The 13,464-nt window shown below is 40.3% G+C and overlaps 1 protein-coding gene across 3 annotated transcripts in view; it reads right to left on the reverse strand.

Annotated features, from left to right (window-relative positions):
* Positions 1 to 13,464, reverse strand: part of LGR5 (leucine rich repeat containing G protein-coupled receptor 5) — a 130,569-nt gene that overhangs the window by 68,881 nt on the left and 48,224 nt on the right. For all 3 annotated transcript variants that reach the window (XM_040491423.1, XM_040491422.1, XM_040491421.1), the window contains exon 2: positions 5,456 to 5,527. In XM_040491423.1, the coding sequence (XP_040347357.1) occupies positions 5,456 to 5,527 (72 nt within the window). The remainder of the gene's footprint in view (positions 1 to 5,455; positions 5,528 to 13,464) is intronic.

A 13,464-nucleotide genomic window follows, 5' to 3' on the forward strand; every position in this document is an offset into this window, starting at 1 on the left:
GGGAGACACAGAATCGGAAGCAGGCTCCAGGCTCTGAGCCATCAGCCCAGAGCCCGACGCGGGGCTCGAACTCACGGACCGTGAGATCGTGACCTGAGCCGAAGTCGGGCGCTTAACCGACTGAGCCACCCAGGCGCCCCAAGAGGCAGCATTTTTAATCATTTGCCAGATCCATGAAGAAAAGAGACGGAACACTGTGACAAAGCCAAGGGGCACGGAGATTATTCATGGGCATGAAGGTGTTTTCATTTTACTAACACATCCAATATGTGAATTGGAGTTTACCAAAGTTCTCTCATCATTATTTCATTTGATCTTCAGGAAAAAATCTCAAAAGACAGGCAGGACAGCTCTCACTATTTTCAGCCCCATGATGAGGAAGTAGAAGTATCAAGCATAGATTGTGCTTTCAGGAAGTCTGGTGGTATTTCTCATTACAAATTTCATCTACAATAATCGGTATCTACTATTTATATAGAGATTCTTCAAGGCCAACCATAATATGAGCAAGCAGTTCCAGGGAACAATAGTAACTTAAAAACAGACCTCCCTAGAGCTTCTCATGTTTCCTTGACGGCTAAATCGAGTATTTGATTCCAATAGCATTAGAATCTGGAAAGATTTTAAAATACTACTCGGAAACAAAGGCCTTCAGCTCACACTGTTTAAAATGGTAACAGTTCATTTTCCCCTCTGGTTTCATCAAACTACTAATCTAAGTTTAATGGGACTTGTGGATGTCAGCATTAGGAACGCTCTGCCATTAGCTCCTAACATCTGAACCACACTCTGGGTACCAAATCTTTAATTTGTCCAGATAGCAAACATTAACATAAGTCCCTAATAGAACTGAATCAACAGAACTGAGAGAGACACTGTTGGAGAGAAGTGCAATTAGCTTTCAGGATGTTCAAATTTGAGAAAGAACTATCCTGCACTGATCGTGTTTGAGAGTTTGAAAGTTTTCTTTAAAAAAAATTTTTTTTTGATGTTTATTCATTTCTGTGAGAGAGAGAGAGAGAGAGAGACAGAGATAGAGCGTGAGCAGGGGAGGGGCAGAGAGAGAGGGAGACACGGAACCCGAAGCAGACTTCAGGCTCTGAGCTGTCAGTACAGGGCCTGACGTGGGGCTCAAACCCACGAACTGTGAGATCATGACCTGGGCTGAAGTTGGAGGCTTAACCGACAGAGCCCACTCAGGCGCCCCTGAAAGAGCTTTTCCTTCCCAAGTCCTGGATCCCTGGGTTACTGCAAAGTCAGGCTTTTGAAAGAGGAAAGAAAGAGGTTGGACTCTTCTTGAAGGTGTTTTCATTTTACTAACACAGCTCAACGGGTGAATGAGAGCTTACCGAAGTTCTCTCATTATCATTTCATTCAATTCTCAGAAACATCTCAAAGCACAGGCGGGGCAGCTCTTGCCATTATCCCCGGAGACCCAGTGAAATCAAGTGGATTATCAGGTAGTTCAGAGACAAGACCTGGGTTTTGCCTCTAAATCCTGCCCTTTTCTCCCTACACAGCACAGCCTTGGCACACTCAGATGCCATGTTTTTGGTTTTTTTTCCAAAAGAAGAAGGCTCTCCTTCTCTTTGTAACAATAGGACGTTTGGCCTCTGCATGTCCAGTCACTGCATAGAGTTAAAAAAATAAATAAAATTCATAAATAAGACTTGAATATGTGGCACAAGTAGCAAACATTCTAGAACGTCAGGAGGGAAAGGAACTCGTCAATGGTGAGGACCTTTATTCTTCTTAAATCATTGCCTCAGGTAGTCACTTTTTCTGGGGTTATAATATACATATATTTCTAAACAGTGAGTCAGGGAGTACCATTAAGGCTTTATTGATTCTTAGAGGGTTTTAAACTGTGACACCTTTGCTAAGCTCCAGATGAGGAAAGAATCATGGCTGTCTACATAGTTCACAACATAATTAAATGAATTAAACTAGGGAAATGATAAGTTGGGTAATTAGTGAACAGGAAGAGTGGTTACTTGCCTTTATCAATAGTGATTTTTAAAAATTGAGTTTTGTGGTGAGAGTTTTATTAAAATCATTAATAGTATCGGTAACACCTTCTTATTTAATAAAGAGAAGAAGCCAGAGATAAGCTGAATAAACTGAGTGAAGGAATACTTTTAGAACAGTGCTCTACTGTCATAACAAAAGATACACACACACACACGCACACACGCACACACACCCCAGATATCTAAATGTCTGTATCCAGCTGCATGGTTGTCATTTGTTGATTCGGGTAGAATACCATATAAACATGCTGTTTAAGCATATGCAGGCACATATAAAAATAGTCACTAAGGTTTTGTACCTATGAAGCAGTGCTAAATTGGTGATACTCTGACAATTCTACATCTGAAAATTCTGATGACATTTCTCCATAGCCAATAATCGGTGATGGTAGTGAATTGATAACCAGAATATCCAGTCTCTTCCAGCTGGGCAGACAGATCTCTCTCCTACTCTCTCTATTTCATTCCTCCACATATACACAGACAGACACAGCCATATGACAGACCTATGATTACAAAACTCAATTGAAATAACAGTTTTGTGCAAACCACTGTGCTAGGTACTACTGGGGAAAAGAAATGCACAAATCACATACAATTCCTACCGCTTCCTCTACCTTCTGAGTGTGGCTTTAAAGGTGGGTTTGAATTTTAGCCCTGACACTTACCACTTCATGATCTTGGACAAGTTTCTTATTTTCTCTGCACTTCATCTTTTCTTTTTTTTTTTTTTAATCTACGAAGTGTGGATAACAACAATATCTACTTTTATGGGGTTGTTAGGAGGATTCAGTGGAAAAATTTTGAACATAGTAAGCTACTATTGTTGTCATTATAATTACATTATTATTCTGAAGATCTTCTACTCTAGAAGAGAATACAGACTTAAACATAGCTAAGTCTAATGAAATTATGAGCAACATACCAGAGGCATAGTCACAATACTCTGCAAAATGGGTGCTTTTGTTTGTTTGTTTGTTTGTTTGTTTGTTTTTTTGCTATGTTTTGTTTTGTTTTAAACACAACACCCTAAAATTAGCCTTGGGAACAAAAGAATAAACCAAACAGAGCTGATCATTTTTCCAGGTTCTATAAATACTATCCCCTTTTGCCATGAAATGAATAATGATGTCTTCAAAACATCAGTCAGATACAACATATGAGATACAACATATATGAGAAAGTGGTCTAGCTTTTACATTCTGCAAGTCGGCCAACTCAATAGAGGGCATTCCAGGACAGAATGAAAAACTAGAATGAATAGTCCTTTAAGGGTCCCCTCTATTTCTGAAATCCCATGATTCCACAGTCAAGACACTTAATGGAGTTTCCAGATATCAAAATAAGACAATATAGAAAAATATCTTTTTCAAATGGTAGTTCCTTCCCTATTTTTTCCCCCCTGACTTTCCTCAATTACCTTTTGAGAAACCGGCCTTGGAACAGAATTAACATTCACCTCATGAAGAATGAGGAGTTATTTTGAATGAGTTGGTCACTGAGGGAGGAATTCTACTGAACAAAGACCTTAGGGAAGTGAATTATTTATTGATTCAGTTTGTGGTCTAAAGTTGAGGTGCATGTTGGCACAGAATGGAAGCCTTGTGCCATCTCATAGTGTAAGGAAATTAAAGAGAAAAGCATAGGAAATGCACACCTTCGAAATACAGGGGAAAATAGGACTAAGCATCGTATGTTAATTATGGTGAGAAAGGGAAGATGAGAAGAATGGAAATGAGGAAAAACCACTAATCAAAATTTGCTAAAGGTTATCTTTAGAAATATTAGCTAATGTCTACCACATCTGTTATTTTTTTCTAAGGCAGCTAACTTGTATGAGAAGCTCCTTTTACATGTTTTGCTTTCTCATTGTTCATTAATTCATTTACTCATCCATCAAAAATGTATTGATTATTTTTTTAAATATTTATTTTGAGAGAGAGTGTGTGTGAGCATGAGTGGGGGAGGGGCAGAGAGCAAGGGAGAGAGAATCTCAAGCGGGGTCTGAGCTCAGCACAAAGCCTAACTCGGGGCTCAATCCCACTGTGAGATCATAAGCTGAGCCCAAATCAAGAGTCGGACGCTCAACCAACCGAGCACCCCAAAAATGTGTTGATTATTTATTACATACAAGCCATGACTAAGCTAGACAAGGTGTCAGCCCTGATCAAGGTTAATTTTTAGCAATGGAAATGGTCAGAGAGAAAAAAGAAGACGGGAAAAGAGGAGCTGGAAAACCCGGATTGAAAACCCATTCTTTGAATGATAAAAACTTGCTGTACAATCCCATCTTCTGAGCTTCCCCACTGTAACTCTGGAAAACAATCTGGACATATATTCAACTTTCGGTAGTAAAACAGTAGCATTTGCAAAAATATAAGGCCATCAAAAATAAAGAGAAAAGCCTTAGGGAAGTGTGAGAATATTATCCTCCTGAAAAAGGAAAAAATCGACATAGTGTAATTTGGTTACAATGGAATATTCTTTCCACTTCCCGCGGCGGATCATGCAGTGCATCAACCATTTAAATTACTCTCCAGATTGGACCCTGACTTTAGGATTTATAAAGGAAGTTTTTCAAAAGAGGTCATTGCCTAAACAATTCCTTTAATCAACAGTCAGAAGACTTACTCTAATGATGGTGCCAAACTTTCTTCATGAAGACTGAGATGGCACCTCACTCCCTCAGTCTCCATCACTCAATAGGGTAAGAAGATCAAATGAATTTTTAAATGCAGATTTTTGGATTATACAGTTCTTTTTCGTCTTCTGGAAAATGATTACTAGACCTAATCAAGATTCCTCTGTGTATCATTAGCTAATTTTAGCTTCCTCCTTTTTTATTTTTTATTTTTTTTACAGTGACTTTGGGAGAGCCCAGTTTGACGTCCTCTGTAGATTTCATGTTTTTCTGTTCAAGCCTTGAGGGAAGCTAAATGAAGAAGTAGGAAAATAGTAATTAAAAGTGATTAGGACAAGAAGTTTTGGTGCTATGGAATGTGGACCCAATTCTCCCGGTCACAACCCAAACCAAGCAGCAGTTTTTGGTTTTGATTATAGCTTTACTTGCTATTTTAATAAACATGAACGAGTATTCAAACTTTTAATATCCTGCTGCTTAACTATTTCCAAAGAGACATCCAGCTCTTTTAAACAGCCTTTGTTTTAAAATTTTAATTTGTTTGGCTCAGTCTCACCTTAGAAAGTTGTAGCGTCATGGTAAACTCTTTTATAAGTTGATTTCCAGAATCACAGGCAATTTTTTTTTCTCCCCTCCCAAGTAAGTGTTTCCTCATGTGCCAAAATTGTTGGTGCTGACAGCTTTTTTGCCTTGTTTTATCTGGTTCCCACAGTTAAGTATGAGAAGCAAACACAAGAATGTGCGCAGTGTTGACTGGACGCATCACTACTACGGCGATACTTACAACTCCTCTAGGAAGCGGAGACTGTGCAGGGGACTCGGGGGCAGTTGACTGATGTTGTTCATACTGAGGTCTCTGGAGAGGAAAACAGACAGCATGTGAGGAGCGGTGTCCACACAAGGAATGCCACCAGAAGGAAATCCGGCTGCTCAGTTCACACGTTTTCAAGCAATACGGCCAAACTCATTCTTTTGCTCGACAAATGAATCGCTATTTTGCATCTGAAATATATTCCTGCCCCACCACCGCCCCCGCCCCAGACCACCTTGGTCTCTCTATCAAATTAGAGATCCTAGGAGGAGCTTATGTGAATTCAAAATGATTTAGGCCATTTGTGGGCCTGGTTGCAATACTTCATGTTTAAAATTATGTGAGTAGGACAGCAAAGGAAACAGACATAACTCAACCCTAGACATAACCCAACCTCATGACTTGCTTTGAATTTGGTGACAAAGAGAAATGTCTTCACCATGCAACTCTGGAAGTCCTGCTTCTGTGGGGCTATAAGCACCTTGTAAAAACAAATGTTTTGATTCAAAGAAACTTAAAAAAACAAAACAAGACAAAAAGCCTATTCCCTCCTTCTAACATGTTCCCTTTGCAGGTTCTCAGATTGCATTAAATAAGTGAAATGAACCATAAAACAAGGGTGTAATGTGATCCTGCTCTGGAGCACACTTCCTGCTGGGCTTGCACGGTAGTTCCTGGCACAGGAAACAACAAGCCACTTTGGGCAGAACTCAATCGATTTTTGTTTTAAGGGAAACTCCGTGTAATTAGATTTCATTCTGTTTTTACGTTTCTATTTCTTTACTGTCTCCCACATAACCCTACAGCACCACTGATATACGCCGTCTGTATCTGAGAGGACAAAAGACCAAGTGCTGGACAGATTGTCATCGAGACCAACTAAGACTTTATATACCAGTCAGCTACAGGTTGACTTTAAAAATGACCCATTGGTCAAACCTGAAGATTCAGATTATATTCAGAATTCATCATAATCTCAGATCAGGTGTATGTACTTAAAATTTACCTCTAGATGAGACAATGAGCTTCTTTTTATTTGTTATTTTAATAATTGATTTAATTGGCATATGACATTGTATTAATTTTAGGTGTGCAACATAACGATTTGATATACGTATATGTTGCAAAATGAGAACCACAATAAATTTAGTTAACATCCATCACCGCACATAGCGAGAACATTTTTTTTCTTTAAAAAAATTTTTTTTTTCCAACGTTTATTTATTTTTGGGACAGAGAGAGACAGAGCATGAACGGGCGAGGGGCAGAGAGAGAGGGAGACACAGAATCGGAAACAGGCTCCAGGCTCTGAGCCATCAGCCCAGAGCCCGATGCGGGGCTCGAACTCCCGGACCGCGAGATCGTGACCTGGCTGAAGTCGGACGCTTAACCGACTGCGCCACCCAGGCGCCCCCTGAGAACATTTTTTTTCTTATGATGAGAACTTTTAAGATTTACTCTCTTAGCAACTTTCAAGTAAAAAATATGGTGTTGCTAACTATATTTGCCCTGCTGTACATTATTACATCCCCAGCACTTACTTATTTTAGAATTGGGAGTTTGTATCTTTTTTTTTTTTTTTTACGTTTATTTATTTTTGGGAGAGAGAGCGTGAGCAAGGCAGGGGCAGAGAGAGACACACACACACATAGAATAGAAAACAGGCTCCACGCTCTGAGCTGTCAGCACAGAGCCCCACGCGGGGCTCGAACTCAGGGACCGTGAGATCCTGACCTGAGCTAAAGTCGTTCGCTTAACCGACTGAGCCACCCAGGCACCCCTGGAATTTGTATCTTTTGACCACCTTTACCCATTTCACCCACAAGCTTTTAAAAATATCCTTCTTGGGGCGCCTGGGTGGCGCAGTCCGTTAAGCGTCCGACTTCAGCCAGGTCACCATCTTGCGGTCCGTGAGCTCGAGCCCCGCGTCGGGCTCTGGGCTGATGGCTCAGAGCCTGGAGCCTGTTTCTGATTCTGTGTCTCCCTCTCTCTCTGCCCCTCCCCCGTTCATGCTCTGTCTCTCTCTGTCCCAAAAATAAATAAACGTTGAAAAAAAAATTTAAAAATATCCTTCTTATTTAAGTGGCCACACCCATAGCGCCTAACCAGTTGATGTCAGTATGGATTGCTTGGTTCCTTTATCAAATATTAACTTTTAATCATTGATGGTAAGAATTGAGGGACTGATCATTTACTCTTTACAAAGTCACTAGTATGTACAGGTAGATAAAATATTCAGTTACATGTTTTAGAGTATGGTAAAAAAACAATGATAACTTTTAGTGTCTGCTACTGAACAATTATATAGCTGAGTAAAATGCTATTTTCTCGAGCTAAAAGCAAACAATTCCGGGGCGCCTGAATGGCTCAGCTGGTTAAGCCTCCGACTTTGGCTCAGGTCATGATATCATGGCTCCTGAGTTGGAGCCCCCTGTTGGGCTCTGTGCTGACAGCTCAGAGCCTGGAGCCTGCTTTGGATTCTGTGCTTCCCTCTCTCTGCCCCTCCCCCACTCATGCTCTGTCTCAAAAATAAATAAACATTGAAAAAAATGTAAGGGGTGCCAGGGTGGCTCAGTCTGTTGAGCGTCTGGCTTTGGCTCAGGTCACCGTCTCACGGTTTGTGAGTTCGAGCTCCGCTTTGGGTTCTGTGCTGACAGCTCAGAGCCTGGAGACTATTTCGGATTCTGTGTCTCCCTCTCTGTTCCTCCCCTGCTCGTGCTCTGTCTCTCTCTCTCTCTCTCTCAAAAATAAATAAACATTAAAAAAAAGTTGTTTAAAAAAATTTAAAAAACCTCAACAATGCCAAAAATATTCACTAAAAAATTTGTATTTCCATATATTAAGCATCTGGATTTTTTTCTGGCATCATCTAGATAATAGTGCCAAATGATTGATTAGCAGTTTAAATTTGTGGTGCAGATACTTCTCTGAAGCAGCAAAGTTGTTTAGTTCACTGAACAGACATGTGTTAAACTAATCAATGAGGTTTCTGAATTCCTCACAGGGACCGTATAATTTCTGCAATGACTTGATATTTCTCAGGTATTCACTCATTTCTAATTGATATCTCACTTATTTCCTAAAAGAATCAAGGTGGTTTGTTTTAGGAGCATGTTTATTAGCAGCCTGGATTAAACCAGTTTCAACATCAAGACAACTGGTATGGGTAACTTCCCTCTGCGCTTACGTTTTTCTGTGTGATGTGCAAATCAGTTTGGGATAAACATCTATCTTGTCCATATGCAGAAAGCTCTAAATAGAACAAGGAAATTTACATATTTAGGAGATTCAAAAACACTCCACATTATTGTAATATTTATTATCCTATTTCAGGCTCCTGGAAGTGAAGCTTGTATAAGCTTTCACTCTCAGGGTCCCCCACCAGAACTCTTTATGGCAGAACAGCAGAAAGAGTGCAAGCACTGTCAGGGTATAGGGTCTTGGGTTTGAATCTGGACCTCCCCATTCACTAGCTGCATGATCTTGGGAGAATTGATCTCCCTGTGGCAGACTTCCTTGTATTTAAACTGGGAAACTAAACTACATTAATAGTGTGAGACCCTATGCTAGCTGCTTCCAATCAAAAGAGGGTGACTTAATTTACTTCTTAAAAAGAAGAGTATCTCCTTTTCCCAAAAGGAATGAAGGATAACTTCTTGGTGGTACCCAATGTTGGAGTTCCACTTAGAAAATGAGCAAATACTGCTAAACCAGTCATTTACCACCTGTTTTCTAATAAGGCTATTTTCTTTTAAAGAGTTTCTAAGCAATGCATATAAGCCTATAGCAGAAAACAGCCTTTAATATCAACAATCTAAGGTAAAATGAAATAGGCCTTTAAAATATAAATTCAAAGTGGGTAAGGTAAAAAGGAACTTGTCTGCATTTACGTTTTTCATTCTGTAATCATCTTTGCAGTGATGGTCAAATGGAATAGTGGTCCTCTAGCTCAGTGCTTCCCAAACTATCCATGGTGAAAGACCAATTTTTTTTTTTTTTAGATTTAAATTTTAGTTAACATACAGTGCAATATTGGTTTCTGGAGTAGAATTCAGTGATTCATCACGTACATAGAATACCCCAGTGCTCATCACAAGTGCCCTCTTTAATACCCATCACCCATCTAGAAAATTTTGAATTTGCTGTGGGTCTATAATTTTTAAAAAGACATAATAAAATTAATTACTAGAAAGGGGAAACAAAAAACCCCTAAAATGCACAAAATAGGAGCCTCAATATTTTGTTATGGGGTTCAACATAGATTATTCAATTACTATAAAAGTTTGTAAACCTTTACTCTCAAATTCTTATCTGCTGTGGATCACTAAAAAGACAGTCATGTCCTGGGAAGGTTAGGACCGCTCTTTAATCAACAATGCCCTTCTTGCCTTCATGTCAATTTTTAGTTAAAAATGACAGAATGAGAACAACATTAAACCTCTGTACAAAAATACTCCCTTTCTTACTTAAATTATTTTTAAACTTTTTTTTTTTTTTCCGTATTTGGTCTTTCTGACACCTGGGACACATATAACCTTAGCAGCAAATGAGGAGGTCTTAAAACAATTTCTAAACCTGTATGTTATTTACTTTTTAAATGATTATTTTAAAAAGAGGCCGCATTTTGCACCACGTTTTGTCTATGATTCAGTTTCCTAACATTTGTGAAACAATGTAATGGATTTCTTTAATTTTTTCATCTTTTGCCAAGATGTTGGAATTAATTTTGAAAAAGTGGTCACTATGGACAAAGATTTCATAAGACGTGGAGGAGTCATTGTGACAAGATGGTCAAATATGTTCAACCATTTTGCCCTGTCTCTGACCCTGCTCTTGTCGATGCTGTGTTAATGCCCGTGTCTGGAAATCTAGAGCAGGGTTACAGGAAAGAGCCTCTTCTTGGCACTGAAGCAACAGAACAAGGTGAATGGCTTGCAAGCAGAGCTTGGCCTGAAGTTCAGCCCCACGGGAGGAGTCCCTGTGCGGGGCACAACCTGCATAGCTGTGGTCATCGGGGGCTCCTCAATCTGAGAACTTCTGCTGGCTCCAGGTTTCTTAAAGGAATGAATGCCTAAACTATTTTGGCTCTTCACAATCTGGCTTAATGTATGTTTCCATCTTGATTCTATGTCACTTTCCTCTATGCATGTGTGGCCCACCTACACTGAAAGTGTTGCGGTTCCCCTTTGCATCTGTCTTTACACATGTGATTCTCTTTCCCTAGAACACATTAGCCTCTCGATTTCCAAATTCCTGCTCCTGTGCTTCCCTACCCCCCTTGCCCCCATTTAAGATCTAGCTTTACATACCCTTGTGTTTCTGACACAGTGTTTTATCTTTCCAGCTTAGATCACACATTGGTCACTTGGATCACCACCTCACCAACACCCTCAACTCCCTGGTCCGTTGTCTTTTGTTTCTTTCTCCTGGAAAAATCCCAGCTCAGGGAAAACACATAATTCATTTTTTCTGTTACTATCTCAGGGTACTGAGTGCTACTAGAAAAGAGTAACTCACAAATGTGCAGATTAGTGACTATAAATTCATGGTCTTTGTGGGTTCTCAACACTGCTGCACAATCCTGTTATTTGTGATTGCTCAATTTACTCCCACGGGGACTGTGGCCAATCCTTACCACTTGCCTCAAACCTCTTCATCAACAGTGACTCCTATCATGGGACACCTTCCCTCTTACTTCATGGAAACAACTGCGATTCTTTAGACCACCAAACATGAAATAAACCAAATTCTTGTTCTTTTTTTGTCCCCTGCTTACTATGCCCATACTTTTCTCCTTGCTTCGCCTTGCTTATGGGTCTCATCCCCTCTAGGATGCTATAGCACTTTACTCCATGAATAATTCCTTCTTCTTCCTCTATTTTTCACTGATTCTTCTTACTTTCAATATATAAACATAGTCAAGTCGTTTCCACTACGAAAGCAGATGGGAAACAGGATCTTTCAATATCATGTCTTCCTTTACCTGCTGCCCAATCTTTCTCATTCCCTTTAGGGTTGTTTACAGCCTAGAATTACAGTCTCCACTTCCCATTCCCTTTCCAACCCACAACACAGAGACTTCCATCCCTACACTCCAATGAAATTGCTCTTGCCAAAGAAATAGTGACCTCCATATTGTCAACTTTAATGAACACGTGACTTACTGGGCCTCTCTCCTGCATTAGATTTGCTCTTTCTGGAAACTCTATACTCCATTGGTTTCCAAGTCATCATTCTCTCAGGATTCTTTCCATACTTTCTACTTTATAAGCTCCTTTGTGGGATTTTATTCTATTTATCCCTTAAATGTCAGTGTTCTCTGGAGTTCTTCCCTGGCCTAGTGCTCTTCAGTCTCTGCCCTTTCTTCTTGGAGACTGTTACTTTCATGGATTTAAGTATCTCTTAGATGCCCATAACTCCCCACATACATATTCCTAGTCTTAATCTCTGTCCCCTAGATTTCAGAATCGTATATCTAATTTCCTTCTGCATATGTCCACTTAGCCATCTTGCAGGAATGCATCATGTCCCCAATAGAAATAATTATTTTTATTCCAAACTCGTTTCTTTTTCTGTAGTGCCGGTTTCTAGCTAGTGTCATCACCATCTTCCTGTCAAAAGAGCCCAACTCTTAGATACTATTCAAGCCTTCTTCCGTTTTATCATCTTCTCTACCTATCTCTTCTCCTCGGTCTTTACGCTTTCCTGCTGTAGGTGCTCACCATCTGTGCCCCAGTCATCTGAAATCACCTCTGAACTCCGTGGCTGCCTGCTGTCAGTCTTACCCCTTCAGGCCCACCCTCTCATGGTTAGAGAGATCCATCCAAAAATGCAGAACTGGTCAAATCACCACCCTACCTAAAACCTTTCAATTACTATCATTTTCCAAATGAAAGCCACATGTGTTAGCATTGCATACAAGCTCCGTTGGGCAGCACACCAACTCTTTACCACTCTGGCATATTGTATTGCATTGTATTGAAGTGATATGTTCACATGTTTTATATGTTTGTATGTCTATCTCCCACAGGAGGCTGTGACTTTTCATGGTTAGTAGCTGTTTTCTTTTTTTTTTCTTCTTTTCTTTCTTTTCTTTTTTTTTTAATTTTTTTTTCAACGTTTATTTATTTTTGGGACAGAGAGAGACAGAGCATGAACGGGCGAGGGGCAGAGAGAGAGGGAGACACAGAATCGGAAACAGGCTCCAGGCTCTGAGCCATCAGCCCAGAGCCCGACGCGGGGCTCGAACTCACGGACCGCGAGATCGTGACCTGGCTGAAGTCGGACGCTTAACCGACTGCGCCACCCAGGCGCCCCTTTTTCTTCTTTTCATTATGGTACTTCCAGCGTCTAGCAGAGCCTTGCCATATAGAAGATGCACAGTGAACGCTGAATTGAAATCTCTTCTACTGCAGCCTTCCTGTAAGTGAGCAGATGATCTTACCTGATCCGTTTTGTTTGTTTGTTTGTTTTTAATCATGTTCCTCATCAAATGGCTACGTTGCTTTTAAGTGTGAGGTGTACAGCAGTTTGAAACCCTTTCGGGAACAAAACCCACTTTGTGTGTGCCCACCTGCCACAATAGGTTTTGCTCAGAACTAGTGTGAGGTTTTCTCTCTTCAGTCAGTCTTACTTGCCTTCTGTCCTAGAGATTCCTCAAAAACTCTCGTCCATTGAAAGTTCCCTTTCTACCACCGCACTCAAGTACCTTTCCACTGCTGCTGTTGCTTCCCCTTCCCCTCCTACTCCTTTTTCTTCCTCCTCTCCTTCCTACTTTTCCTTTCCTTCTCTTTCTCCTGCTAAAATATCTTTCCTGTCATTTCCATGGCTTTGTTATGGGAGGAATGGTTACATTGGGTACTTAGTCCGCCATCTCAAAATCCAGCTATGCTGTTTGTATTTGAGCCTTGGTACATGAATCGGTGAACAAAGAGGCCATTCCTTATAGTGTGACTATTAAAAAAATTAAGAAAACAACTCCC

The sequence above is a fragment of the Herpailurus yagouaroundi genome, unplaced genomic scaffold (genome assembly GCF_014898765.1).
Source record: "Herpailurus yagouaroundi ecotype Mexico unplaced genomic scaffold, PumYag 182, whole genome shotgun sequence".
NCBI lineage: Eukaryota > Metazoa > Chordata > Mammalia > Carnivora > Felidae > Herpailurus > Herpailurus yagouaroundi.